The sequence below is a fragment of the Hylobates moloch genome, unplaced genomic scaffold (assembly GCF_009828535.3).
Source record: "Hylobates moloch isolate HMO894 unplaced genomic scaffold, HMol_V3 SCAFFOLD_19, whole genome shotgun sequence".
Taxonomy (NCBI): Eukaryota; Metazoa; Chordata; class Mammalia; order Primates; family Hylobatidae; genus Hylobates; species Hylobates moloch.
The window spans coordinates 14526274-14553691 of NW_026652294.1; the positions used below are offsets into that span (position 1 = coordinate 14526274).

General features: G+C 47.5%; 1 protein-coding gene across 2 annotated transcripts in view; it reads left to right on the top strand.

The window, feature by feature from the left end:
* The window catches only part of PLA2G6 (phospholipase A2 group VI), a 68632-nt gene that overhangs the window by 21944 nt on the left and 19270 nt on the right, over positions 1-27418 (top strand). The window contains exons 3-7 of one of the 2 annotated variants that reach the window (XM_058431945.1): positions 14665-14880; positions 16839-17022; positions 19086-19273; positions 24175-24271; positions 26229-26411. In XM_058431945.1, the coding sequence (XP_058287928.1) occupies positions 14665-14880; positions 16839-17022; positions 19086-19273; positions 24175-24271; positions 26229-26411 (868 nt within the window). Of the gene's footprint in view, positions 1-14664; positions 14881-16838; positions 17023-19085; positions 19274-24174; positions 24272-26228; positions 26412-27418 lie in introns of those variants that run through there. The other variant, XM_058431946.1, reaches the window with a different exon arrangement.

The following is a 27418-nucleotide window of genomic DNA, read 5'->3' on the forward strand; positions in this document are numbered from 1 at the left end:
TGAAGTCAGATTTGTTCATCTTCTTTACGGTGTACTTTTCGTGTCTTGTTTAAGGAAGTCCTTCTCTATCTTAAAGCTTTGAGAAGCATTCCTTCTTTTTCTTATTTTCTAAAAATTGTTGAAGATCTTCCTTCCTTCCTTCCTTCCTTCCTTCCTTCCTTCCTTCCTTCCTTCTTCCTTCCTTCCTTCCTTCCTTCCTTCCTTCCTTCCTTCCTTCCTTCCTTCCTTTCATCCATCTCCCTCTCTCACCCAGGCCAAACTTCAGTGGCATGATCATGGCTCACTGCAGCCTCAACTTCCCAGGCTCAAGTGATCCTCCTGCCTCAGCCTCCCGAGTAGCCAGGACTACAGGCATGCACCACCATGCCTGGCTAATTTTAAAAATTTTTTGGGCCGGGCGCGGTGGCTCACGCTTGTAATCCCAGCACTTTGGGAGGCCGAGGCGGGTGGATCACGAGGTCAGGAGATCGAGACCACGGTGAAACCCCATCTCTACTAAAAATACAAAAAATTAGCCGGGCGTGGTGGCGGGCGCCTGTAGTCCCAGCTACTCGGAGAGGCTGAGGCAGGAGAATGGCGTGAACCCGGGAGGCGGAGCTTGCAGTGAGCCGAGATTGCGCGACAGACGAGACTCCTCAAAAAAAAAAAAAAAAAAAATTTTTGTAGAGACAAGGTCTCACCATGTTACCCAGGCTGGTCTTGAACTCCTGGGCTCAAACAATCCTCCCACCTCAACCTCCCAAAGTGCTAGGATTACAGGCATGAGCCACATGTCCAGCCTGTATTATTTCTTTCTTAAATGTTTGGAAGAATTCATGGGTAAAGCCATATGACCCTGGAGTTTATTTGTGGGAAGCTTTTAAAACATGGATTCAATGTCTTTAACAAATATAGGACTATGAGATTTTCATGTCATGTCGGTTTGGTTATGTTGTGTTTTCAAGAAATTTTTCTGTTTTATCTAAGTTGTCAAATTTGTCTGCAGATCCTCTTATTTTCTTTTTAATGTATGGAGGATCTGAAAGGATGGTACTTTGTGTTTTCTCTATTTCTTGTTTGGTTTTGCTAGTGATTTGCCAATTTAAAAAATCTTTCCAAAGAACCAACTTTTGGCTTTGTTTATTTTTTGAATCCCTGAGTAGCTGGGATTACAGGTGCCCGCCATCACACCCAGCTAATTTTTTGTATTTTTAGTAGAGGTGGAGTTTCACCAAATTGGCCAGGCTGGTCTCGAACTCCTGACCTCAGGTGATCCACCCACCTCAGCCTCCCAAAGTGCTGGGATTACAGGTGTGAGGCACTGTGCCTGGCAAGCCTCTTTTTAAATGGCACCAATCCCATTCATGAGAGCAGATCCCTGATGATCGAATTACCTCCTAATGGCCCCATTTCTTAATACTATCACACTGAGAATTAAGTTTTAACATAAGAATTTTAGGAAGACACAAACATTCAGACCATGGAACATATATAAAACAGTTGCCCTACCAACTAGCAGAATACACATTCTTTTCAAGCACACCTATATAAAAATTATAGACACTGACCTATGCTGGCCATAAAGCAAATATGAACAAATTTCAGATACCTGAAAAGATTTAGACTGTGTTCTCCAACTACAGTGCAATTAAGCTAGAAATCAATAGCAAAAATGTAACTATAAATGAGCCCATATGTTTGAATTTTAAGCAAGATATATGTAAATTATCTATCGTTCAAAAAAGAAGTCACAGTGAAATTTAGAAAATATCTTGACCCAGCTGGGTGCAGTGGCTCATGCCTGTAATCCCAGCACTTTGGGAGGCCAAGGTGGGTGGATCACCTGAGGTTAGGAGTTCGAGACCAGCCTGGCCAACATGGAGAAACCCTGTCTCTACTAAAAATACAAAAAATTAGCCGGGCGTGGTGGTGGGCACCTGTGGTCACAGCTACTTGGGAGGCTGAGGCAGGAGAATCACTTGAACCTGAGAGGCAGAGGTTGCAGTGAGCCAAGATTGCACCACTGCTCTGCAGCCTGGGCAACATGAGTGGAACTCCATCTCAAAAAAAAAAAAAAAAAAAAAGAAAGAAAAAGAAAAAGAAAAAAGAAAGAAAATATCTTGACCCAATGATGATGGAAATACTACCTATCAAACTTGTAGGATGAACTTCTACTTCTGGCCATGACAGAGTAGCCTGTATTTACTTGCCTTCCTATTTATATATTTATTTTTGAGATGGGGTCTCGCTCTGTCGCCCAGCTTGGAGTGCAGTGGTGCAATCTCAGCTCATTGCAACCTCCGCCTCCTGGGTTCAAGTGATTCTCTTGTCTCAGCCTTCCAAGTAGCTGGGATTACAGACGCCCATCACCACACCCAGCTAGTTTTTATATTTTTAGTAGAGACGGGGTTTCATCATGTTGGCCAGGCTGGTCTTGACACCTGACCTCAGGTGATCCACCTGCCCCTGCCTCCCAAAGTGCTGGGATTACAGGTGTGAGCCACTGTGCCTGGCCCTGGATGACCTTTTTAATGTGTTGTTGAATTTGATTTGCTAGTATTTTGTTGAGGAGTTTTGTGTCAATATCCATCAGGGATACTGGCCTGTAGTTTTCTTTTTTTATATGTCTTTGTCTGGTTTTGGTGTTAGGGCAATACTGGCCTCAGAGAATGAGTTTGGAAGTTTTCTCTCCTCTGTTTTTCATAACAGTTTGAGTAGGGTTGGTATTAGTTTTTCTTTAAATGTTTGGTAAAATTAAGCAGTGAAGCCATTGGGTCCCAGGCTTTTCTTTGCTGGGAGACTTTTCATTACTGCTTTGATCTCATTAGTTGTTATTGGTCTATTTAGGTTTTGGATTTCTTCACGGTTCCATCTTGGTAGGTTGTGTATGCCTAGGAATTTATCCATTTCTTCTAGGGTTTTCAATTTATTGGCATATAATTGTTCATAGTAACCTCTAATAATCCTTTGAATTTCTGTAATATTGGTTGTAATATCTCTTTTTTCATTTCTGATTTTTTTATTTGGGTTTTCTCTCTTTTTTTGTTAGTCTAGCTAAAGGTTTGTTGATTTTATCTTTTCAAAAAACTTTATTTTGTTGATCTTTTGTATCATTTCAATTTCATTTATTTCTGCTATGATCTTTATTATTTCTTTTCTTCTACTAATTTTGGGTTTGGTTTGCTCTTACTTTTCTAGTTCTTTAAGAGACATCATTAGATTATTTTGAAGTTTTTCTACTTACTTGATGTAGGCGCTTATAGCTATAAACTTTCCTCTTAGTACTTCTTTCCCTGTATCTCATAGCTTTGGTATGTTGTGTTTCCATTATCATTTGTTTCAGGACATTTTTAAATTTCCATCTTAATTTCTTCATTGACCATTCAGGAGCATATTATTTAATTTCCATGTGTTTGTATGGTTTGCAAAATACCTTGTTTTTAATTTGTAGTTTTATTCCATTGTGATCACAGAAGATATTTGATATGATTTCAAATTTAAAAAGTAATTTGGCTGGGAGAAGTGGCTCATGCTTGTAATCCCAGTGCTTTGGGAGGCCGAGGCGGGCAGATCACAAGGTCAGGAGATCAAGACCATCCTGGCTAACACAGTGAAACCCCGTCTCTACTAAAAATACAAAAAATTATCCGGGCATGGTGGCAGGTGCCTGTAGTCCCAGCTATTCGGGAGGCTGAGGCAGGAGAATGGAGTGAACCCGGGAGGTGGAGCTGGTAGTGAGCCGAGATCCCGCCACTGCACTCCAGCCTGGGCAACAGAGCGAGACTCTGTCTCAAAAAAAAAAAAAAAAATAATAATAATAATTTAAGACTTGTTTTGTGGCCTACCATGTGGTCTATCCTTGAGAATGATCCATATGCTGAGGAGAAGAATGTGTATTCTGCAGCTGTTGGATGAAATGTTCTGTAAATATCTAATAGGTTCATCTGATCTATGCTGCAGACTAAGGCTGGTGTTTCTTTGTTGATTTTCTGTCTGGATGATCTGTCTAATGCTGAAAGTGGAGTATTGAAGTCTCCAGCTATTATTGTATTGAGGTCTATCTCTCTTTAGCTCAAAGAATACTTCCTTTATATATCTGGGTGTTCCAGTGTTAGGTGAATATGTATTTAAAATTGTTACATTATCTTGCTGAATTGACCCTTTTATATAATGACCTTCTTTGTCTCTTTTTATATTTTTTGTCTTGAAGTCTGTTTTGCCTGATAGAAGCATAGCTATTCCTGCTCTTGTTTGGTTTCCATTTGCATGGAATATCTTTCTCCATCCCTTTATTTTCAGTCTGTGTGTCTTTATAGGTGAAGTGTGTTTCATGTAGGCAACAGATCACTGGGTCTTGTTTTTCTATCCATTCTGCCATTCTCTGTCTTTTGATTGGAGAGTTTAGTCCATTTATGTTCAATGTTATTATTGACAAGTAAGGACTTACTCCTGTCATTTTATTAATTGTTTTCTTGTTGCTTTGTGATCTTTCTTTCTTTCCTTCCTGTTTTCCTTTTAGTGAAGGTGATTTTCTCTGGTGGTATGTTTTAATTTCTTGCTTTTTATTTTTTTTGTGTATCTGCTGTATGTTTTTTGATTTGAGGTTAACATGAGGCTTGCAAATAATATCTTATAACCTAATATTTTAAACTGATGACATCTTAACACTGATTGCATAAACAGATAAACAAGCAAAGAGAAAACTAATAAAAACTCTACATTTTAACTTTGTCCCTCCACTTTTTAACTTATTGTACTGTTTATGTCTTGAGAAGTTGTAGTTATTATTTTTGATTGTTTCCTCTTTTAGTCTTTCTACTCAAGATATGAGTGGTCTACATACGACAGTGTTATAATATTCTATATGTTTCTGTGTACTTGCTATTACCATTAAGTTCTGTACTTTCAAGTGATTTCTTATTGCTCATTAGTGTCCTTTTCTTTCAGATTGAAAAACTCCCTTTAGCATTTAGCAGTATGTGAACTGCATTTTTCAACTCCAGAATTTCTGCTTGATTCTTTTTTTTTTTTTGAGACAGAGTCTTGCTCTGTCGCCCAGGCTGGAGTGCAGTGGTGTGATCTCGACTCACTGCAAGCTCCACCTCCCAGGTTCACGCCATTCTCCTGCCTCAGCCTCCCGAGTAGCTGGGATTACAGGCGCCTGCCACCATGCCCGGCTAATTTTTTGTATTTTTAGTAGAGATGGGATTTCACCATGTTAGCCAGGATGGTCTCGATCTCCTGACCTCATGATCTGCCTGCCTTGGCCTCCCAAAGTGCTGGGATTACAGGCGTGAGCCACCGTGCCCAGCCTGCTTGATTCTTTTAAATTATTTCAATCTCTTTGCTAAGTTTGTCTGTTAGGATTCTGAATTCCTTCTCTGTGTTATCTTGAATTTCACTGAGTTCCCTCAAAACAGCTATTTTGAATTCTCTGTCTGAGAGGTCACATATCTCTGTCTCTCCAGAATTGGCCACTGGTACCTTATTTAGTTCATTTGGTGAGGTCATGTTTTCCTGTATGGTCTTGATGCTTGTGATGTTCGTCAGTATCTGGGCATTGAAGTTAGGTATTTATTGTAGTCTTTGCAGTCTGGGCTTGTTTGTACCTGTTCTTCTTAGGGAGACTTTCCAGGTAATAAAAGGACTTGGGTATTGTGATCTAAGTTTCTGGTCACTGCAGCCATATCTGTATTAGGGAGCACCCCAAGCCTACTAATACTATGGCTCTTGCAGACTCGTAAAAGTACCACTTGGGTGGTCTTGGATAAGATCTGGAAGAATTCTCTGGATTACCAGGCAGAGGCTCTTGTTCTCTTCCCTTACTTTCTCCCCTAAAAATGGAGTCCCTCTCTCTGTGCTGGGCTGCCTGGAGCTAGGAGAGGGGTGACACAGGCACCTCTGTGGCCACTATCACTAGGACTATGCTGGCTCAGACCTGAAGCCGGCACAGCACTGGGTCTCACTCAAGGCCTACAGTCACCACTGCCTGGCTACTGCCTATGTTTGCTTAAGGCACTAGGGCTCTACAGTCAGCAGGTGGTGAAGCCAGTGAGATTATGTTCTTCCCTTCAAGGCAGCCACCCTTCAAGTTTCCCCCACCCCCATCCTGGGAAGGTCCTTAGATGCCATCTGGGAGGCAGGGCCTGCAGTCAGAAACCTTAGTAATCTCCCCAGTGCTCTATTCTGTTACAGCCTGGCTGATACCCAAGCCATAAGGCAAAGTCCTTCCTATTCTTCCCTCCCCTTTCCACAAGCAGAGAAGTCTCTCTCCATGGCCATCACTGCCCAAGCCCTGTGGCAAGTGCTGCCTGGCCACCGCCGATGTTCATTCAGGGCCTAAGGGCTCTTGAATCAACTTGTGGTGAATGCTGCCAGGCCTGGGACTCTCCCTTTAGGGTAGTGGGCTCCCCTCTGACCCAGGGAAGGTCCAGAAATGCCATCCCACAGCCAACACTTAGAATCTGGGACCCCAAGAGCCCTCTTGGTGCTCTACCGCACTGTAACTGAGCTGGTACCTAGGCTGATTTTTGCTTTTTATGAAGGTACTTTTTTGTTTGTATAGTTGTTCAATTTGGTGTTCCTCCAGGGAGGACAATTGGTGGAGGTTTCTATTTGGGCATCTTTTTTTTTGAGATGAAGTTTTGCTCTTTCACCCAGGCTGGAGTGCAATGGCGTGATCTTGGCTCACTGCAACCTCTGCCTCCTGGGTTCAAGCAATTCTCTAGCCTCAGCCTCCCCAGTAGCTGGGATTACAGGCACCCGCCACCATGCCTGGCTAATTTTTTTTTTTTTATTAAAAAGTAAACTTTAATGTCGAAAATGCAAACTTGGGGAAGGCAGAAAGATTACACACAAGGCTGTCGCTTCATACTTGGAAGGTTGCACGGCGGCCAGGAGAGGTGCTCCTCACTTCCCAGACAGGGCGAGGGCCCGGCAGAGACGCTCCTTACTTCCCAGACAGGGCGGCGGCCAGAGAGAGGCGCTCCTCACTTGCCAGATGGGGCGGCGGCCACGTGCCTGGCTAATTTTTGTATTTTTAGTAGGGACAGGGATTCTCCATGTTGGCCAGGCTGGTCTCAAACTCCTGACCTCAGATGATCGACGCACCTCGGCCTTCCAAAGTGCCGGGATTACAGGCATGAGCCACCGCGCCCGGCCCTATTTGGCCATCTTGCTTTGCCTCCACCTTCATTTGATAACAGAACACCCTTATGTAACCACCACCACAATCAAGATATAAGACATTTCTGTTATTCCCCAAATTTCCTTCACGCTCCTTTCTAGTCCATGGCACCCATCCCACCCCTGGGCAAACACCTATGTGCTTCCTTTTTTTTTTTTTCTCTGCAGGAGGACATCTTCCTATACCTATGTGCTTTCCATCACTGCCGCTTTTAATCATATAGCATGTAGTCTTATGAGTCTGACTTTTTCACTTAGCATAATGCTTTTGCAATTTGTGATTGAGCGTTTTCATATGATTCTGTTTTTTCTCTCTCATAGCTTGGAAGTTATACACTTTTTAGTAGTAACTCTCATGTTTCTATACATCCTGCTAGTGGAGACATTGACTACCTGTTTTTGTCTGTTTAGTGTTGCTATAAAGGAATACCTAAGTCTGAGTATTATACATAGAAAAGAGGTTTTATTTGTCTTGTGGCTCCTCAGGCCGTACAAGAAACATGGTGCCAGCATCTTACCAGCATCACATGGCAAGAAAGGAAGTGAGGAAGAGAAAAGAAGTTGTCAACCGGTTGTTAAAAAGTGCCAGGCCTGGGCTGGGCACGGTGGCTCATACCTGTAATCCCAGCACTTTGGGAGGCCAAGGCGGGTGGATCACCTGAGGTCAGGAGTTTGAGACCAGCCTGACCAACATGGAGAAACCCTGTGTCTACTAAAAAAATACAAAAAAATTAGCTGGGCATGGTGGTGCATGCCTGTAATCCCAGCTACTCGGGAGGCTGAGGCAGGAGAATTGCTTGAATCCAGGAGGCGGAGGTTGCAGTGAGCCGAGGTCACCTGGGCGACAAGAGCGAAACTCTGTCTCAAAGGAAAAAAAAAGCGCCAGGCTCTTTTTAACAACCAGTTCTTACAGGAACTAATACAGTGAAAACTCACTCACCCCCACACCACTGGGAGGGCACTAATTCATTCATGAGGGATCCACCCCTATGACCCAAACACCTCCCATTAGCCCCCCACCTCCAACATTGGGGTCAAAATTTAACATGAGGTTTGGGGGGCAGACATCCAAATTATAGCACTACCTTTGTTCCAGGCTACCTTCAAAGGATGTTTATACAGCAAACAGCCTTGAAAAATAGAGTTAGGGTCTCCTTGTAGAGCACAGGGTAAGTTTGTTTACTTTTCAGCATAATCAAGATTGTATCTTCTTCTGGAGCAAAACTTCGACAACAGCAAGCGGGGCAAAGTCTGCAACCTTTTGCACATCTTGACAGAACCTTAGAGATTACAAGATATATCTTTGCCTTACTCAAGGTCCATTAGTATCTTCCAGAACAATAAGTTGGTCTTAGAATCCTTTAGCTATATATTCCCTTCCAGGCTTCGATGCCGTGTGCTGTTGTTTTATTTAGTTTTTATTTTAAACCCAACAAGATGCTATACCATCAATACTTATTTAGATCCCCCCACATATTTAACTTGCCATGGTGCTTCATTCTTTCATACCTCTTTAAGCATCCATCTAGGATCGTGTTCATTCCACATGAAAAGAAAGCTTTTGGCCCAGCACGATGGCTCACGTCTGTAATCCCAGCACTTTGGAAAGCTGAGGCAGGAGGATCGCTTGCGCCCAGGATTTCCAGACCAGCCTGGGCTACGTGGCAAAACCCTGTCTCTACTGAAAATACAAAAAATTAGCCAGGTGTGGTGGTGCACGCCTGTAGTCCCAGCTACTCGGGAGGCTGAGGTGGAAGGATTACTTAAACCTGGGAGGTTGAGGCTGCAGTGAGCAGTGATTGCACCACTCACTGCACTCCAGCCTGGGTAACAGGTGTGAGACCTTGTCTCCAAAAAAAAAAAAAAAAACAAGGAAAGAAAAAGCTTTTGTATTTCCTTTTGTGTAGGCCTGCTAATGACAAAGTCTCTGGGTTTTTTGTTTGACTAGGGAAATGTTTTAATTTTAACTTTATTCTTGAAGGTTTTGTTTTTGTTTTCATTTTGTTTTGTGTGCTAAGTACAGAATTCTCATTGGCATTTATTTATTTATTTATTTAGAGACAGAGTCTTGCTCTGTGGCCCAGGCTAGAGTACGGTGGCACAATCTCTGCCTCCCAGGTTCAAGTGATTCTCCTCCCTCAGCCTCCTGAGTAGCTGGAGCTACAGGCATGCACCACTACACCTGACTAATTTTTGTATTTTTAGTAGAGACGGGGTTTCACCGTGTTGCCCAGGCTGATCTCAAAACTCCTGAGCTCAAGTGATTTGCCTGCCTTGGCCTCCCAAAGTGCTGGGATTATAGGCATGAGCCACCGTGCCTGGCCAGCATTTATTTTCTTTTTAGCTCTTTAAGGAAGTCATTCCATTATCTCTGGCTACCATTGTTGAGAAGCCAGCTGTCATTCTAATGGTTGCCCTTTGAAGATAACTTTTTTTCCTCTGCTATTTTAAATATTTCCTCCTTGTATTTTATTTTCGACAGGTATAATATGGCACATATATCAGCAATTGCTATGTTACATACAATACATATTGTGCAACATATGTATCATTATCAGTTATTGCTGTGTAACAAACTACTCCAGAACACAGTGGCTTATAAAAGGAATCATTTATTTAGTCCATAAATCTGCAATTTGAGCAGAACTCAGTGGGAAAGCCTCAGCTCTACTTTATATGGAACCATATAAGGTAACTCGCAACTGGCAAGTTGGTGCTGGCTGTTGGCTGGGAGTTCATTCAGGGCTCAGGGCCCAGGACCAAGAGTCCTCACCATGGGTTGCTTCAGCCTCCTTGAGGCGTGATGGCTGGGCCCCAAGAGAAGAGAAATAGAAACTTCCAGTCTCTTAAGGCATTGGTCTGGAAGCTGGGACAGCATCACTTCTGCCATATTCTGTTGGTAACGCAGTTACATCGCCAGATTAAAGGGTAAAGAGGTACAAATTCCCACTGCTCAGTGCAAGGGATATCAGTGATTTAGGGGGCTGTGTTTTAAAACCCCTACAAGGTGCTAAGTGTGGATTTCTGGGGCTTTCTTGTTTTTGTTTTTTTCTATGTGTTTTTTTGGTGGTGGGGTCAGGGAGGGCTTATGGGGTATGTTAAGTCAGCAGAATAATTTTATTTATTTATTTATTTATTTGGAGATGGAGTTTCACTCTTTTGCCTAAGCTGGAGTGAAGTGGCGTGATCTCGGCTCACTGCAGCCTCCGCCCCGCTGGTTCAAGCGATTCTCCTGCCTTCATCTCCCAACTAGCTGGGATTATAGGCACCCACCACCACGCCCGGCTAATTTTTTTATTTTTAGTAGACATGGGGTTTCGCCATGGCTAGTCTGGAATTCCTGACCTCAGGTGATCCACCCACCTTGGCCTCCCAAAGTGGTGGGATTACAGGTATGAGCCACTGTGCCTGACCTATAATGTTTTTTAAAAATCAGTTTTGGAAAGTTTGCAGACATTAACTCTTCACATGTGGCTTCCATTTGATTCTTTTTCTACTCTGCCTCTGATCCTCCACTTATATGTGTATGCTAGATCTTTTATTAGATAGTCTATGTCTCTTATGTACTCTACTATATTTTGTATTCTTTTGTCTCTCCATGCGTTATTCTGTTTACTCTTTCCTGATTATGTTTTTTAATTCTGTACTTTCCATTTGATCCCTTTTTGATCATTCAAAACTCTTTGCCAAAATTCCAAATTTCCTTTTTTAACCTCTTGAATGTTATCACAGTTACTTTAAAGTCTATTTTGGATAACTTAAATATTTACAGCTCCCTCACTTACAGATATGTTTCTTTTGTATGTTGTTTCTGTTGGTTTTCTTTCACATCTTATCCCCACATATGTCTGGTGGGTTTTGATTATGTGTTGGTCATTGTATTTGCAAGTATGCTTGTAGAAATAATCTGGAGTGGCCGGGCGCGGTGGCTCACATCTGTAATCCCAGCACTTTGGGAGGCTGAGGCAGGTGGATCACGAGATCAGGAGATCAAGACCATCCTGGCTAACACAGTGAAACCCTGTCTCTACTAAAAATACAAAAAATTAGCCGAGTGTGGTGGCAGGTTCCTGTAATCCCAGCTACTCGGGAGACTGAGGCAGGAGAATCGCTTGAACCAGGAGGCAGAGGTTGCAGTGAGCCAAGATCGCGCCACTGCACTCCAGCCTGGGCAACAGAGCGAGACTCCATCTAAAAAAAAAAAAAAAAGAAATAATCTAGAGTCTAGTTTGATGTTTCCTTATAAAGAATGAATTTATTTTTGCTTCTCCCAGGTACCTGGGAACACTCGCAACTAGGATAACCTCAGTCTAGTTTCTGGAACTGAAATTACTTGAGGCTGAACTGTGGTCCCTGTGAGAGCATGTCTGTGTATGGCTCACCCTTATTCCTAGGCTATGTAGTTCTTTAGGACCCTAACCCAAAGTAAGAGATGTTCATCAGGGCTCTCTTGGCAGACCCCTGGGCTCTAATCCCTGTGTCCTGAGCCCCACGAGGCTGTTACTGGTGCTGATCATCCCCCATCCTCTCCAGTAACAGCCACCTGAACACTGAGCTCAATTCCTGGGTTTCCATCATTTCTTCCAGCCTGGTGAGTCATCGGTGTCTTTGAAGGTATGCAGTGCCTGCCAGCAGATGTTTTTTAATAATTTGTCCAGCATTTCTGGCTGTCCTCAGTAGGTGGTCTGTTTCACATTCCCTAGTCTGCTGTTAATGGTAAGTGGAAGTTCTGAGAGAGAATCATCGTTCCCATCAGCATTCAAATGCCTGATTACACTTTCCCCATTCGCTACCCCTTCCTTTATTTGCTGCTGTCCACAGCAAAACTCCTCAAAAATATCTATCTTTGCAATCTTCAGATTCTCACATCCTATCCTTAAACCCACTTTAATCAGGCCTTGGTTCCCACCATTCCACTAAAAGTATTGTTGTCAAGGTCGTGCATGCCTCCATGATGCTAATTCCAGTGATGAGTTTTCAGTTGTCATTCTCTGACATATCGGCAACACTTGATGTGGAGTGCCCTGATGTTGAGAGGCTGGTGAGATGAAGGAAAAACCCAGCCAAGGGCAATGAGGAATGGCTTCCTTCCACCTCCTCCTTCCCTACCTTTGTTGTGGTTTTTGTTGTTTCTATAACACTGATTACTGTATAGTTTATTTAATGTACTTCCTTATTCTATGTTTTTACTTTAGTCATTTTGTTGATCTCCTCCATAATAACATAGGCTCGGGCCAAGCGCAGTGGCTCACGCCTGTAATCCCAGCACTTTGGGAGACCAAGATGGGTGGATCTTGAGGTCAGGAGTTCGAAACCAGCCTGGCCAACATGGCGAAACCCTGTCCCTACTAAAAATACAAAAATTAGCTGGGCGTGGTAGCACACACCTGTAATCCCAGCTACTAGGGAGGCTGAGGCAAGAGAATTGCAGGAGAATCACTTGAACCCAGGGGGCAGAGGTTGCAGTGAGCTGAGATCGTGCCACTGCACTCCAGCCTGGGTGACAGAGTGAGACTCTGTCTCAAAAAAAAAAAAAAAAAAAGTAGGCTTCAGGAGGGCAGAGCATTTTATGCAATTGTTCATTAATTGACCCCTCCGGTTGGCACAGATCACATGCCCAGTAGTTAACTGTTAATCGACGCACTCTCTGTGGGACAACAGGCTGGTCCCATTGAGCCAAGACTCTCTGGGCACTGCCTTCACTAGACTCTGGCTGGCTGCTGCGCTTGTAGAGGTATGCAAGACAAAACCTTCTGGTATGTTAAAAGCCCTGGTCAGAACTTTAACCATCACTGACATGTAATGGTTATGGTTTTGAAAGTGCTTTTATAGTGCTTTTTCATCTGTCCTCACAGCACCTCTGGGAAGTAGGTAGGACAGGTACAGTTAGTCTCATGTTTCAAATGGGGCTCAGAGAGGGAAAAGGATTTCCCAAGATCACGCAGCACCTTAGTAGCAAAACTTGGACTCAACCTCAACATTTAAAAATGAACAAAGCTGGCTGGGCACGGTGGCTCATGCCTGTAATCCCAGCACTTTGGGAGGCCCAGGCAGGCAGGTCACCTGAGGCCAGGAGTTTAAGATCAGCCTGGCCAACATGATGAAACCCTGTCTTTTCTAAAAATACAAAAAATTAGCCAGGCGTGGCAGCGGGTGCCTGTAATCCCAGCTACTTGGGAGGCTGAGGCAGGAGAATCACTTGAACCTGGGTGATGGAGGCTGCAGTGAGCCGAGATCGTGCCATTGTACTGCAACCTGGGCAACAAGAGCGAAACTCCATCTCAAAAAAAAAAAAAAAAAAAGAGAAAAATTTCCCTTTTTTTATATCTCATTTTAATGGCTGCATAATAGTATATTACATAGTTATACCATAATTTATATAATATTTTGTTGCTGTAGATTTAGGTTAAAGAATACTTACTTAGTTCCTACTGTGAACAGGCGCCAAGTACTCGAGGCTGGGGCTCTCAGATGTGGCAATCAAATTAGAAAGTGGATGTGGCAGGGCTGTGGTAAAATAAAATATAAAAGTAATAAATGATATTACCAAAGAAAAGGAAAGTTTTTCAAAATAAAAGAAAATCTAGACAAGCATAGTGGCTCACACCTGTAATCCCAGTACTTTTGGAGGCTGAGGCAGGAGGAACACTTGAGGCCAGGAGTTCAAGACCAGCCTGGGCAACATAGCAAGACCCCCTGTCTACAAAAAGAAAAAAAATTAGGCCAGGTGCGGTGGCTCATGGTGGCTTGTGCCTGAAATCCTAGCACTTTGAGAGGCTGAGGGGGGCGGACTGCCTGAGCTCAGGAGTTTGAAACCATCCTGGGCAACATGGCCAAACCCCATCTCTACTAAAAACACAAAAAATTAGCCAGGTGTGGCGGCATACGCCTTTAATCCCAGCTACTCTGGAGGCTGAGGTAGGAGAATTGCTTGAACCCGGGAGGCGAAGGTCGCAGTGAGGTGAGATTATAACACTGCACTCCAGCCTGGGTGACAAAACGAGACTGTGTCTCCAAAAAAAAAAAAAATTAGCTGGGCATGGTGGTGCATGCCTGTAATCCCAGCTACTCAGGAACTAAGGTAGGAGGATCCCTTCAGCCCAGGAATTCGAAGATGCAGTGAGTCATGATCACACCACCGCACCCCAGCTTGGGTTACAGAGCAAGACCTTGTCTCTAAAAAACAAAGAAAGTCTAACCTAAACACCATTATGTCATTTACATGTGTATAGATGTGTGTGTGTGTGTGTGTGTTGGGTTACAGAGCAAGACTTTGTCTCTAAAAAACAAAGAAAGTCTAACCTGAACACCATTATGTCATTTACATGTGTATACGTGTGTGTGTGTGTGTGTGTGTGTGTGTCTGTGTGTGCTTGGGAGGGGAGTCAGGCTGGAGCAGGCCAGGCCACAGTCTGGGGGCCTTCTGATTCCAGCAGGGATGTGGCCGAGGGTCTTGCCTGACTCATTTCCGGGTCTTGCTCCTCTGTCCTGGCTCTACAGACTCTTCCAGCTGGAGTTGGAGGCTGACGCCCTGGTGAATTTCCAGCAGTATTCTTCCCAGCTGCTACCCTTCTATGAGAGCTCCCCTCAGGTCCTGCACACTGAGGTCCTGCAGCACCTGACCGACCTCATCCGTAACCACCCCAGCTGGTCAGTGGCCCACCTGGCCGTGGAGCTAGGGATCCGCGAGTGCTTCCATCACAGCCGTATCATCAGGTGAGCAAGGGAACAAGACCATTTGGACAACGTGTGTGTACCTGCTTGTGTGGGCAGTGGGGGCCGCAGGCCTCGGTTCCCCTCCATAGTTTGACTTTAAAAGGAGCAGGGCCTGGCATGGTTGCTCACTAACGCAGTCCCAGCACTTTGGGAGGCTGAGGAGGGAGGATCACTTGAGGCTAGGAGTTCAAGACCAGCCTGGCAAAATAGCAAGACCTTGTCTCTACGAAAAAATTAAAAAATTAGCATGTGTCTGTAGTCCTAGCTACTTGGGATGCTGAGGCAGGAGGATTGCTTGAGCCCAGGAGTTAGAGTTTACAGTGAGCTATGATTGCACCACTGCACTTCAGCCTGGGTGACAGAATGAGACCTTGTCTCTAGGGGAAAAAATAAAAATAAAAAAATAAGGCGCTGCATTGCTACCAGATTAAAATGTAAGAAGGACAATGTAATGTTTCCAGAGTCCGAAGTGCTCACCGGTGCCAGGTCTGTGGGAGCTGATTTCTACCCACCATGAAATTGAATTTTCCCAACCCCCACAAGGTATCTTTATTTTATTTTATTTTATTTCATTTCTTTATTTTATTTTATTTTATTTTATTATTTTATTTTATTTATGACAGAGTCTTAGTCTGTCACCCAGGCTGGAGTGCAGTGGCGCGATCTCGGCTCACTGCAACCTCTGCCTCCTGGGTTCAGGTGATTCTCCTGCCTCAGCCTCCCGAATAGCTGGGACTACAGTCATGTGCCATCATGCCTGGGTAATTTTTGTGTTTTTAGTAGAGACAGGGTTTCACCATGTTGGCCAGGTTGGTCTCGAACTCCTAACCTCAGGTGATCTGCCCTCCTTGGCCTCCCAAAGTGCTGGGATTACAGGCATGAGCCATCATGCCCGGCCCAGGTATCATCATTCTAGAGAGAGCTAACAGGACTTGTGCAGGTCACTCAGCCAGAGAGAGTGAAAGAGGGGCTTGGATCCTTGGTGTCTGCTTCCAGGCTGCTCTTCTGGAAGCTGAAGGCCTCCTTTTGTGAATCCATTCAGCCAGCAGATGGAGCAGCGGTTGCCCCTGGTGAGGGCACTGTCCCCACCCTTGCACAGGACACCAGTTGGCCCATCTTGTGCAGAGGTAGCCACACCTCCTCTGAGTCTGTATCCTAGATGGCTCAGTTAAGCTCCCAGGCCCAGAACTCAAAACCTGACTGCTGGCCAGGCGTGGTGGCTCACACCTGTAATCCCAGCACTTTTTGAGGCTGAGTCGGGCGTATCACTTGAGGTCAGGAGTTTGAGACCAGCCTGGCCAACATGGTGAAACCCCGTCTCTACTAAAAATACAAAAAATTAGCAAGGCGTGGTGGTGCACGCCTGTAATCCCAGCTACGCAGGAGGCTGAGGCAAGAGAATTGCTTGAACCCAGAGGCGGAGGTTGCAGTGAGCCGAGATTGCATCACTGCATTACAGCCTGGGCAACAAGAGTGAAACTCCACCTCAAAAAAACAAAACAAAACAAAACCCCTCACTGCACTTTAGTTTCCAGGTGTGCTTTTGGACAGCACAGTGTCTCATCTCACCACCACTCTGTCCATTTCCTGGGGCAGGCACAGCAGCTTGTGTAGATAAGGATATTGACGCCCAGGAAGGTTAAGTGAATTGCCCGAGGCTAGTGAGATATCCATGTTCTGTGACCCTTTCCTGTGCCACTACCCTGCCCACTTCCTGCTGGTGTGGCCCTGGGGCCCATCTCTTGTACAAGTGAGCAAACTGAACAGAAACCTGATACAGTTCACATCAGATATAATTACATTCAAATCAGCCCAACTAGCTGAGTGGCAGGAATGCTCTTGAGCTCAAACCAGAAAGTCCGAGTTTCCGAGCCCACTTCCCTGCATGTGCACTTAGGTCCCCCTGCCACCTTGTGCCACACCTGCTCACCTCTGCTCACCCTGGCCCTCTCCTGCAGCTGTGCCAATTGCACGGAGAACGAGGAGGGCTGCACACCGCTGCACCTGGCCTGCCGCAAGGGTGATGGGGAGATCCTGGTGGAGCTGGTGCAGTACTGCCACGCTCAGATGGATGTCACCGACTACAAGGGAGAGACCGTCTTCCATTATGCTGTCCAGGGTGACAATTCTCAGGTGCTGCAGGTGAGCAGGGGGAGGGGCAGAGTGACTGGTACTGATACCTCCCAGTGCCCACAGTTCCCTTTGGGCCCCTGGGCTCAGGTGTCACTCTCGGGCCTCTCACTGTCCCCCATTGGTCCTTGAGGCCTGAGCTCCTTGATGGAGGGTGCAGACCCCTCCCTGGCTCTTCCCTCCCAGCCCTTTTCCAGGAGCCACGTCCTCAGTCTCTTTGCTTGATAAACCTGGGGACGACCTCCAACCCAGCAAAATAAACCCCAAAAAAGGCCCAGCTCCAGTCAGTTCAGTTCTGCTTTTCCTGAGCACAAACTGTGAGCCAGATGCCTGCCTGGAGGGGCTTGTGGGCCAGCGGGACCTGGGCTTACCCTTTTGCAAGCTTGTCCAATCTGTGGCGCTGCAGGCTGCATGCAGCCCAGGACGGCTTTGAATGTGGCCCAACACAAATTCACAGACTTTCTTAAAATATTATGAGATTCATTCATAGACTTTTTTTTTAGATCAGCTGTCGTTAGCGTTCATGTATTTTATGTGTGACCCAAGACAATTCTTCCAATGTGGCCCAGGGAGGCCAAAATATTGGACACCCCTGTTTTACAGGAATTCAAACCAAGCAAACCAAACTCTCTCCAGTTCCTGTAGGCATTTGTGCCAGAGGCCCTCCTGTTAATGTTTTTGATTACCTGGGCAAAAGATGTGGTTTTTTAATTGTGGGCAAGCAGATGGGGTGATACTATTAAATAGCTATTTCATATATTAGATTGAACAGAAAAGGCAGGATGTTGGATTATGTTTTATTGTCTAGAATTAGAAAATTCTTCTAAAGAGCATGTTTTCTCTGCCTTGGTATCAGAACGCAACTACGTTATACCAGAAAATGTGGATTCCTTTTTTTTTTTGAGACAGAGTCTCCCTGTGTCTCCCAGGCTAGAGTGCAGTGGTGCGATCTCGGCTCACTGCAACCTCTACCTCTCGGGTTCAGGTGATGCTCGTGCCTCAGCTTCCTGAGCAGCTGGGACTACAGTTTTGTGCCACCACATGGGCTAATTTTTTTTTTTTTTTGAGACAGAGTCTCGCTCTGTCGCCCAGGCTGGAGTGCAGTGGCGTGATCTCGGCTCACTGCAAGCTCTGCCTCCTGGGTTCATGCCATTCTCCTGCCTCAGCCTCCCGAGTAGCTGGGACTACAGGCACCTGCCACCACGCCCAGCTAATTTTTTTTGTATTTTTGGTGGAGACAGGGTTTCACCGTGTTCGCCAGGATGGTCTGGGTCTCCTGACCTTGTGATCTGCTCGCCTCGGCGTCCCAAAGTGCTGGGATAAAAGGCATGAGCCACCGCGCCCGGCCCACACTGGCTAATTTTTAAAATTTTTTTGGTAGAGACAGGGTCTCCCTATGTTTCCCAGGCTGGTATCAAACTCCTGGTCTCAAGTGATCCTCTCACCTCCCAATGTGTTGGGATTAAAGGCATGAGCCACTGCGCCTGGCCCCTAGCTCTCTTTTTAATACTGCTGTTCTTTCACTGAAAACGTAGTACCTGCATGTAGAAAAAAATCAATCAGGACAGAATGAAAAGCAAGAATCACTCCCACCTGGACCCCCAGTCCAGCTACCTTTTAAGTTCCTTGACTCAGAAATGTTTCATGTGAGCCACAGTCATGCCAGGTCGACCCCCTCCCTCCCATCCACACTGGCACTTGGCTTTCCTGGTGCTTCTCTTTATGTTCTTTTTTTTTAGACAGAGTTTTTGCTGTATTGCCCAGGCTAGAGTGCAATGGTGCAATCTCAGCTCACTGCAACCTCCGCCCCCCTGGGTTCGAGCAATTCTCTTTCCTCAGGTTCCTGAGTAGCTGGGATTACAGGTGCCTGTCACCACGCCTGGCTAATTTTTGTATTTTTAGAAGTGATGACATTTCACCATGTTGGCCAGGCTGGTCTCAAACTCTTGACCTCAGATGACCACCCACCTTGGCCTCCTAAAGTGCTAGGATTACAGGCGTGAGCCACTGCGCCCGGCCTCTTTACGTTCTTATCAGCATCCTATGGAGTCAAACTTACCTTCCTCTTTCACCAGCTCCTTGGAAAGAACGCAGTGGCTGGCCTGAACCAGGTGAATAACCAAGGGCTGACCCCGCTGCACCTGGCCTGCCAGCTGGGGAAGCAAGAAATGGTCCGCGTGCTGCTGCTGTGCAACGCTCGGTGCAACATCATGGGCCCCAACGGCTACCCCATCCACTCGGCCATGAAGTTCTCTCAGAAGGGGTAAGACCTCCTCCCCTCCCCATCTGCTGGTCTGCTGGGGTCCAGCTCTCCTATCACCTATCCCGTGCCTGAGGCAAGCAGTGTCCACTGTAGATCTTAGCATCTCCAGCCTCAGAGCAGAGGCCCCGGGTTCACAAGCCTCATTAGGCCCTGCCTGGCCCAAAGAAAGTGCTCCATCACTGTATCATGGGTAGGAATCTCAGTTCACAAGTTCAGCTGTGCAAGGAGAAGACTTTAAAATTTTTCTGGCTGGGCGCGGTGGCTCATGCCTGTAATCCCAACACTTTGGGAGGCAGAGGCGGGCAGATCACCTGAGGTCGGGAGTTCGAGACCAGCCTGACCAACATGAAGAAACCCCATCTCTACTAAAAAATACAAAATTAGCTGGGCATGGTGACACATGCCTGTAATCCCAGCTACTTGGAAGGCTGAGGCAGGAGAGTTGGTTGAACCCGGGAGGCGGAGGTTGCAGTGAGCCGAGATCGCACCGTTGCACTCCAGCCTGGGCAATAAGAGCAAAACTCCGTCTCAAAAAATAAATAAATAAATAAAAATTTCTATAATGTACCTTAATTCCTAGAAGTGAATCTCCCTCTATAAAACTGGAGACAACCAATCTTAGCTCTCTTTGGGGTCTCCTCTTTCCAGCTCCCCTCCAGGTGGTACTCCAGTTCTGGAGTCTGATGCAACCCCAAGGCCCACCTGGCCCCTCCTCTAACCCAGCCCAGCCTGATCTGAACAGCCCCCCGATGGCTTTATTGCTCCTTGGTTTCTTGTGTGCCCAGCTCAAAGCCTGGGAAATGCTTGGTAAGGTGGCCGAGCGCCCGTCTACCTAGATGCCTCTTTCCTTTCTGGCTTGTGGCACTGTTGGGAGGCAGGTGCAGGCTCATGTTTTGGGAGCCTGGGAAACCCTGGTGTCAGGAAAATTGTTTTCAAAGGGGTGGGGGATGAGATAAAAAGGATAAAAGAGATGAATATCTCAAATCACAAAATACTATCTAGGCCAGGCACGGTGGCTCACGCCTGTAATCCCAGCACTTTGGGAGGCCAAGGTGGGTGGATCACCTGAAATCAGGAGTTCGAGACCAGCCTGACCAATATGGTAAAACCCTGTCTCTACTAAAAATACAAAAATTAGCTGGCTGTGGTGGCGTGTGCCTGTAGTCCCAGCTACTCAGGAGGCTGAGACAGGAGAATTGCTTGAAACTGGGAGGCGGATGTTGCAGTGATTCAAGATCGTGCCACAGCACTCCAGCCAGGGCGACAGAACAAGACTCCATCTCAAAAAAAAAAAAAATACTATCTAGCAGGAACAACATCTAGAATGAATGAATGAGCCAATGAGTCCTTCAATCCTGGCACTGTGCTAAAGCACTAGCCTCACTGAAATGAATAAGCCACTCCAGGACAGGAGACACCCCAGCCACCCAGAACCTCATAGCGCAGTGCCAGACAAGCAGAGAGAAGGCATGGGCGGGCACCACTCAGGTGGGGAGGCTGACACTCGTGCCTGTCCTGGGGTTGTTCCTTCCTCTGGGAGCTGCCTCCACCTTGCTAGCCCCATGGGGCATTGCTAGCCCTTCTAAGGGCTGGACCAAGCCTGGACAAACCCTCCTTTCCTTGAATCTCCCAAGCACAGCCAGAATGAGCTAGAACTTTCAGAAATACTTGACCAAACAGAGAAGATACCAACACCCCTAGCCCCGCAGTCAGGTTCCCCATTTGCAGGTTGTGACCTGAGTGGACACCAGGTGACGGGTGATGCTCTTCTCTACCCAAAGGGCTGGCACATGGCCCCACTCTTGCTTGTCTCCAGCCACCCTGAGCTGTACTGGGCAGGAGCTGTAATTGACCAGTTTTCTCTCTCTTCAAACAACCTCAGCCCTCACCGGTCCCTCTCTGTCCCCACGCAGGCCATCCTGGTTGGGTCCAGCGTCCCATCACATAAGAGGATCTTTGCACAGAAGACGAAGAGGCTCCTACCTTGAGTGGAGCAGGGAGATCCCTTATCCACATGGCAGCCAGCACAGCCCTACTCCAAGCATCGCACAGCCTCAGTGTTACTGACAAGTGGTTCCCTCACAGCTCAGACTAGGAGCTCCCTTGCTGTTTTTCTTTTTCTTTTCTTTGTTTTGTTTTGTTTTGTTTTTGAGACAGAGTCACTCTGTCACCCAGGCTAGAGTGCAATGGCATGATCTTGGCTCACTGCAACCTCTGCCTCCCAGGTTCAACTGATTCTCCTGCCTCAGCCTCCCAAGGAGCTGAGATTACAGGTGTGTGCCTCCATGCCCAACTAATTTTTGTATTTTCAGTAGAGATGGGGTTTCATGATGTTGACCAGGCTAGTCTTGAACTCCTGACCTCAGATGATGTACCTGCCTCGCCCTCCCAACATGATGGGATTACAGGCGTGAGCCACTGCGCCCGGCCACCTCTGCTGTTTTTCAATGCAGCTGACCTTTCCCACAAAGCTGGGTTTGTGCCTGTGGTTCTCAGATGGTTAAGCCCCTGCTGGGGAAGGGAAACAGATAATCCCAGACAGTGAGATGGAGGCTGAGACTGAGGATGCCTGGGGGCTGCACTGGGAGCTCAGAGACGGCATCAGGCAGCTGGAGTTCAGGGAAGGCTTGGGGGCAGCAGAGCCCGAGCCAAGCCATGGACACTAGCCAGAGCTGGCCACTCGGATGAAGACTTGGGGGGCTACAGAGCGCCTTAGGGAAAGAAGCTGGGCCTGACTCCATGTGCCTAGTGCTGAGCACCAAGTCCTGGCATAAGGGCTGTAGGGAGCTGGGCAGCATAAATCCTGGGCCTGCGCTGGGCACCCCTAATAATAGAGAAGAGCAGCTGAACACTAACACTGTCCCAGCCACCAGCTTAGCCTTCATGTGGGCTATTTCACTATAGCCCAGAGAGCTGATGTATTTTATTCCCCTTTTAAAGCTGAGGGCCAAGTGTGGTGGCTCATGCCTCTAATCCCCGCACTTTGGGAGGCTGAGGCAGGAGGATCGCTTGAGCCTAGGAGTTTGAGGCTACAGTGAGCTATGATCATGCCATTGCCCTCCAGCCTGAGTGACAAAGGGAAATCCTGTCTCAAACAAACAAACAAACAAACAAACAAAAAACAGACGAGGAAACCAAGGCTTAGAGAGATTAAGTAACTTGCTCAAAGTCAGGCAGTCAGTAAGTGCCAGACCTGGGAATTAAACCCATGTGGGTTGTCCTAGTAATTGCACTAAAAAAAAAAAAAGCTTTATTGAGATATGGTTCCTATTCCATGCAATCCACCTATTGATAGTATACAATGGTTCTGATATATTGTGTTGATTTTTTCAACTGTGGTAAATTATATATAACATTAAATTAGCCATTTTAACCACTTTCGTTCTTTGTTTTTTGTGTTTGAGACAGAGTTTCGCTCTTGTTGCTCAGGCTGGGGTGCAATGGTGCGATTTCGGCTTACCGCAACCTCCACCTCCCAGGTTCAAGTGATTCTCCTGCCTCAGCCTCCCGAGTAGTAGCTGGGATTACAGGCATGCACCACCATTAATTTTGTATTTTTTAGTAGAGACGGGGTTTCTCCATGTTGGTCAGGCTGGTCTCGAACTCCTGACCTCAGGTGATCCGCCCACCTTGGCCTCCCAAAGTGCTGGGACTACAGGCGTGAGCCACCGTGCCCGGCCCATTTTTAACTGCTTTTAAGTGTACAATTCGGTGGTTTTAATCACATTTACAATGTTGTCTAACCATCACCCCTTTCTAAAACATTTCTTATCACCTCAAACAAACTCTGTAACCATTAATAACTCCCGATTCTCCCCTCCCCACAGCCCCTGATAACCTCCCATATCCTGTCTGTCTCTCAGAACTTGCCCGTTGTAGAACCTCATATCAGTGAAATCATACAGCGTTTGTCCTTTTGTGCCTGGCTTATTTCACTTAGCATGATGTCTTCAAGGTTCATCCATGTTGTAGCACGTATCAGAATTTCCTTTCTTTTTAAGGCAGAATACTATTTTGTTTATCCATTCAGTCCTTCACTGATAGACGCCTGAGTTGTTTCCAGCTTTTGTCTGTTGTGAAGAATGCTGCTGTGTACATGGGTCTGCAAATGTCCATTCAAGTCCCTGCGTTCCATCCTTTGATACTCCCGACCTCAGGTGATCCGCCTGCCTCAGCCTCTCAAAGTGTTGGGATTACAGGCGTGAGCCACCGCGCCCAGAAAAATTTTAAATTCTCCCCCTTGCACAGCTGAACTTGTGAACTGAGATTCCTACCCATAATACAATGATGGAGCACTTTCTTCGGGCCAGGCCGGGCCTAATGAGGCTTGTGAACCCAGGGCCTCTGCTCTGAGGCTGGAGATGCTAAGATCTATGGTGGACACTGCTTGCCTCAGGCACCGAATAGAAAGCAATTGTGCTCTTTCCCACTCTGTCATACTGCTTCCTATAGCATGCAGGTCACTGTGTGACTCACTGACAGTGTGGTAAGGAGGTGGAGGGTGGCTGTGTGCCAGGCACAGAACTGGGCTCTGAAATGCCTGGTCTTTCTTACACCCCAGCCACTCGTCTCAGCACTCTCTCCATGTTGCTCAGCTTCTGGAGGCCACCAGTGAGGAAGCTGGGGCTTGACTTCAAGCCCATCTGACTCTAAAGCCAGCACCAGCGAGGGTAATCATTGCTGGTGGCAGTCATCAGGAAGGCTTCCTGGAGGAGGGGGTTAGTTGTGCCTTGAGGGGCTCAGTACAGCCTTAACCATGGTGAGTGTGCTGGTTGGGTTTGCTGAACTTTGTTTGCAGTGATGCTGTCTGTAAGCAGTAGATGAAGCTCCAAGTCCTGGCTTCCTCCCACGCCACGTGGACCACAGCCTCTGCTCACCAACCGGGGCCCCTCTCTCCCCAGGTGTGCGGAGATGATCATCAGCATGGACAGCAGCCAGATCCACAGCAAAGACCCCCGTTACGGAGCCAGCCCCCTCCACTGGGCCAAGAACGCAGAGGTGAGTGGATCCTGAGGTAGGTGGGTGGGGCAGAGGGCCGGGCCCCACAGGTCCTCAGGGCCCTCAGGAAGCAGGTTACCGAGAGGACCCTGAGGCTAGCACTTGGGGGCTGACCTTGCAGTGGGTCTGCAGTCAGAGAAGTCCATGAAGAGCTGGGATCCTGGCAGGGCTCTGCTGCTCTCTGGCTGGACGGGGGGATCTGCCCTGTGCCTCAGTTTCCTCATCCATGAATTCTGCTTTGGAGATGTGGTGAAGTCAGCAAGGTAGTGCATGACAAAACTCGGCACAAATTGTAAAGTGCTTCCCAAATAGAAGGTGGCGTGATGATGGTTGTATTATTAGTCAGGGTTCTCTAGAGGGCCAGAACTAATAGGAGAGATATATATATATAAAGGGGGGGTTATTTATTTATTTTATTTTTTTTGAGACGGAGTCTCGCTCTGTCGCCCAGGCTGGAGTGCAGTGGCGTGATCTCGGCTCACTGCAAGCTCCGCCTCCCGGGTTCATGCCATTCTTCTGCCTCAGCCTCCCGAGTAGCTGGGACTACAGGCGCCCGCCACCAAGCCCGGCTAATTTTTTTGTATTTTTAGTAGAGACAGGGTTTCACCGTGTTAGCCAGGATGGTCTCGATCTCCTGACCTCGTGATCCACCCGTCTCAGCCTCCGAAAATGCTGGGATTACAGGCGTGAGCCACCGCGCCCGGCCAAAAGGGGGGTTTATTAAGGAGCCTTAACTCACACGATCACAAGGTCCCACAATAGGCCATCTGCAAGCTGAGGAGCAAGGAAGCAAGTCCAAGTCCCAAAGCTGAAGGACTTGGAGTCCGATGTTTGAGGGCAGGAAGCATCCAGCACGGGAGACAGATGTAGGCTGGGAAGCTAAGCCAGTCTGGCCTTTTCACATTTTTTTCCACCGGCTTTATATTCTGGCCGTGCTGGCAGCTGATTAGATGGTGTCCACCCAGATTAAGGGTAGGTCTGCCTTCCCCAGTCCACTGACTCAAATGTTAATCTCCGTTAGCAGCACCCTCTCAGACACACTCGGGATAATACTTTACATCCTTCAATCCAATCAAGTTGACACTCATTATTAACCATCACGATGATGATGATGATCGATGATGATGGTGGTGGTGGTGCTGCTGGGCCTAGCTGCACACACAGGGAGCCTGGCTGGGCATCTCCTCTGAGTTCTTCCCCTAAGCTAAGCTCTGTCCTCCTGGGAGGATGGAGGCCTCTGGTCTCATCACCAGGAAGCACAGCTTGACAGGGAATGGGATGCTCCAGAGTTCATGGCCTACTTCTTAATGTGATGGGCCAGGAGGGAGGGCACTGCCAGCCTCGGGGGTACCTCTGCATTCCAGGAGCTGGACACTGAGTCAGGCCCTTCCGTATAGGTTTGGTCACTCATTGTCATCACATGCTGTGAGGTGGGGACTTGCATTCCCATCTTCACAGAAGAGAAACCTGAAGTGCACATGGCTACAGGCAGCTGGGATGAGTGGAGCTTGGCTTTGGGCTCAGGTCTGTGACTCCAAAGCCAGGCTCCCCTCCCTGGTCCCAAGGCTGTCCCAGGGATGTGCACTGCCAAGGCCCAGTGAGAGGTGATACCTTTGCAGGGTTCCAGGGAGGGATGCAGGGAGTGGGGCACTTCAGGACAGGCCCCGGAGGAGCCTTCGCAAGGAGAGATGGGTTCTGTTGGCGCTAGGAAAGGACCAGAAGCCTCTTAAAACAGCACATCTTTGGTTTTTTGTCCCCAGTCTTGGGATGCTGATGGTATGGGAGGCAGTCTAGGCCCCCCTAGAACTGGGGCCTGCCCCTGGAATCCTGTTGCTAGTGCTTTCCAACATCCCAGTACCTGTAGGCCTCTCAGAGAGGAAGTGGCAGTGCCCACATATCCCGGGGTCCGGCAGCTCCCCGAGTGCCTGTGCTAACTCGGCCTGACCGTCTCCCGCAGATGGCCCGCATGCTGCTGAAACGGGGCTGCAACGTGAACAGCACCAGCTCCGCGGGGAACACGGCCCTGCACGTGGCGGTGATGCGCAACCGCTTCGACTGCGCCATAGTGCTGCTGACCCACGGGGCCAACGCGGATGCCCGCGGAGAGCACGGCAACACCCCGCTGCACCTGGCCATGTCGGTGAGCCCGGGACCATGTGTCCTGCCCTGTGGGGCCCCGGTGGGAATGCAGGAGGGCTGTCCGGACTGGAGCACCCCTTCCCACTGTCTCCCTCCTATCCTCAGCTGCTCCAAATCACCTTCCCACCCAAAGCTCAGTTCAGACCCTAACTCTTCCCTCAGGAAGCCTTCCAAGTCACCCTCTCAGCCCAAAATAACACCACCTTCTGTGTGCTTTGGTACCTTTTCCACCTGTGCCCCCATTTGGCACTTCCATGGCGCGAGAGGGAAAAATGACAGCTCTGGCCACAGACCGGCCCTGGGCAAGCCATGTCACCTGTCAGCCTCGATTTCCTCATCTGGAAAATGGTGGTGTCAATACTTACCTGGAAGAGTTGTGGAAAAGTTATGGTGGACACTTGGTCACCCTCTACAGAATGTCTAAGCGACACACACAGTACCTGGCCCAAGTGAGCATCCTGCTTCCTTTCACTGGTCCACGTGTTGCTCTCATCTCCCCTGGGAGGCTGTAAGATCCTAGCAGGCAAAGCCTGAGCGTGCAGCCCAGCAGCCCGTGGCAGGTGCCAGGCATATTCGTTGGTTTATTGTAGAACACAGTTCCTGCCCTCAAAGCCCTGACTGTCTGGTTAGACAGCTAGAGTATGAACATACTAAACCTAGCAGAGGAGGACGTTACTGTGTTACAGACGTGTGTGTGTGCGCATATTCTTTTGTTTTGAGATGGAGTCTTGCACCGTCACCCAGGCTGGAGTGCAGTGGCACGACCTTGGCTTACCACAACCTCCGCCTCCCGGGTTCCAGTGATCCTTCTGCCTCAGCCTCCTGAGTAGCTGGGACTACAGGCATGCGCCACCATGCCCAGATAATTTTTGTATTTTTAGTAGAGACGGGGTTTCACTATGTTGGCCAGGCTGGTCTCGAACGCCTATGTTGGCCAGGCTGGTTTTGAACGCCTGACCTCATGATCCACCCTCCTTGGCACCCCAAAGTGCTGAGATTACAGGCGTG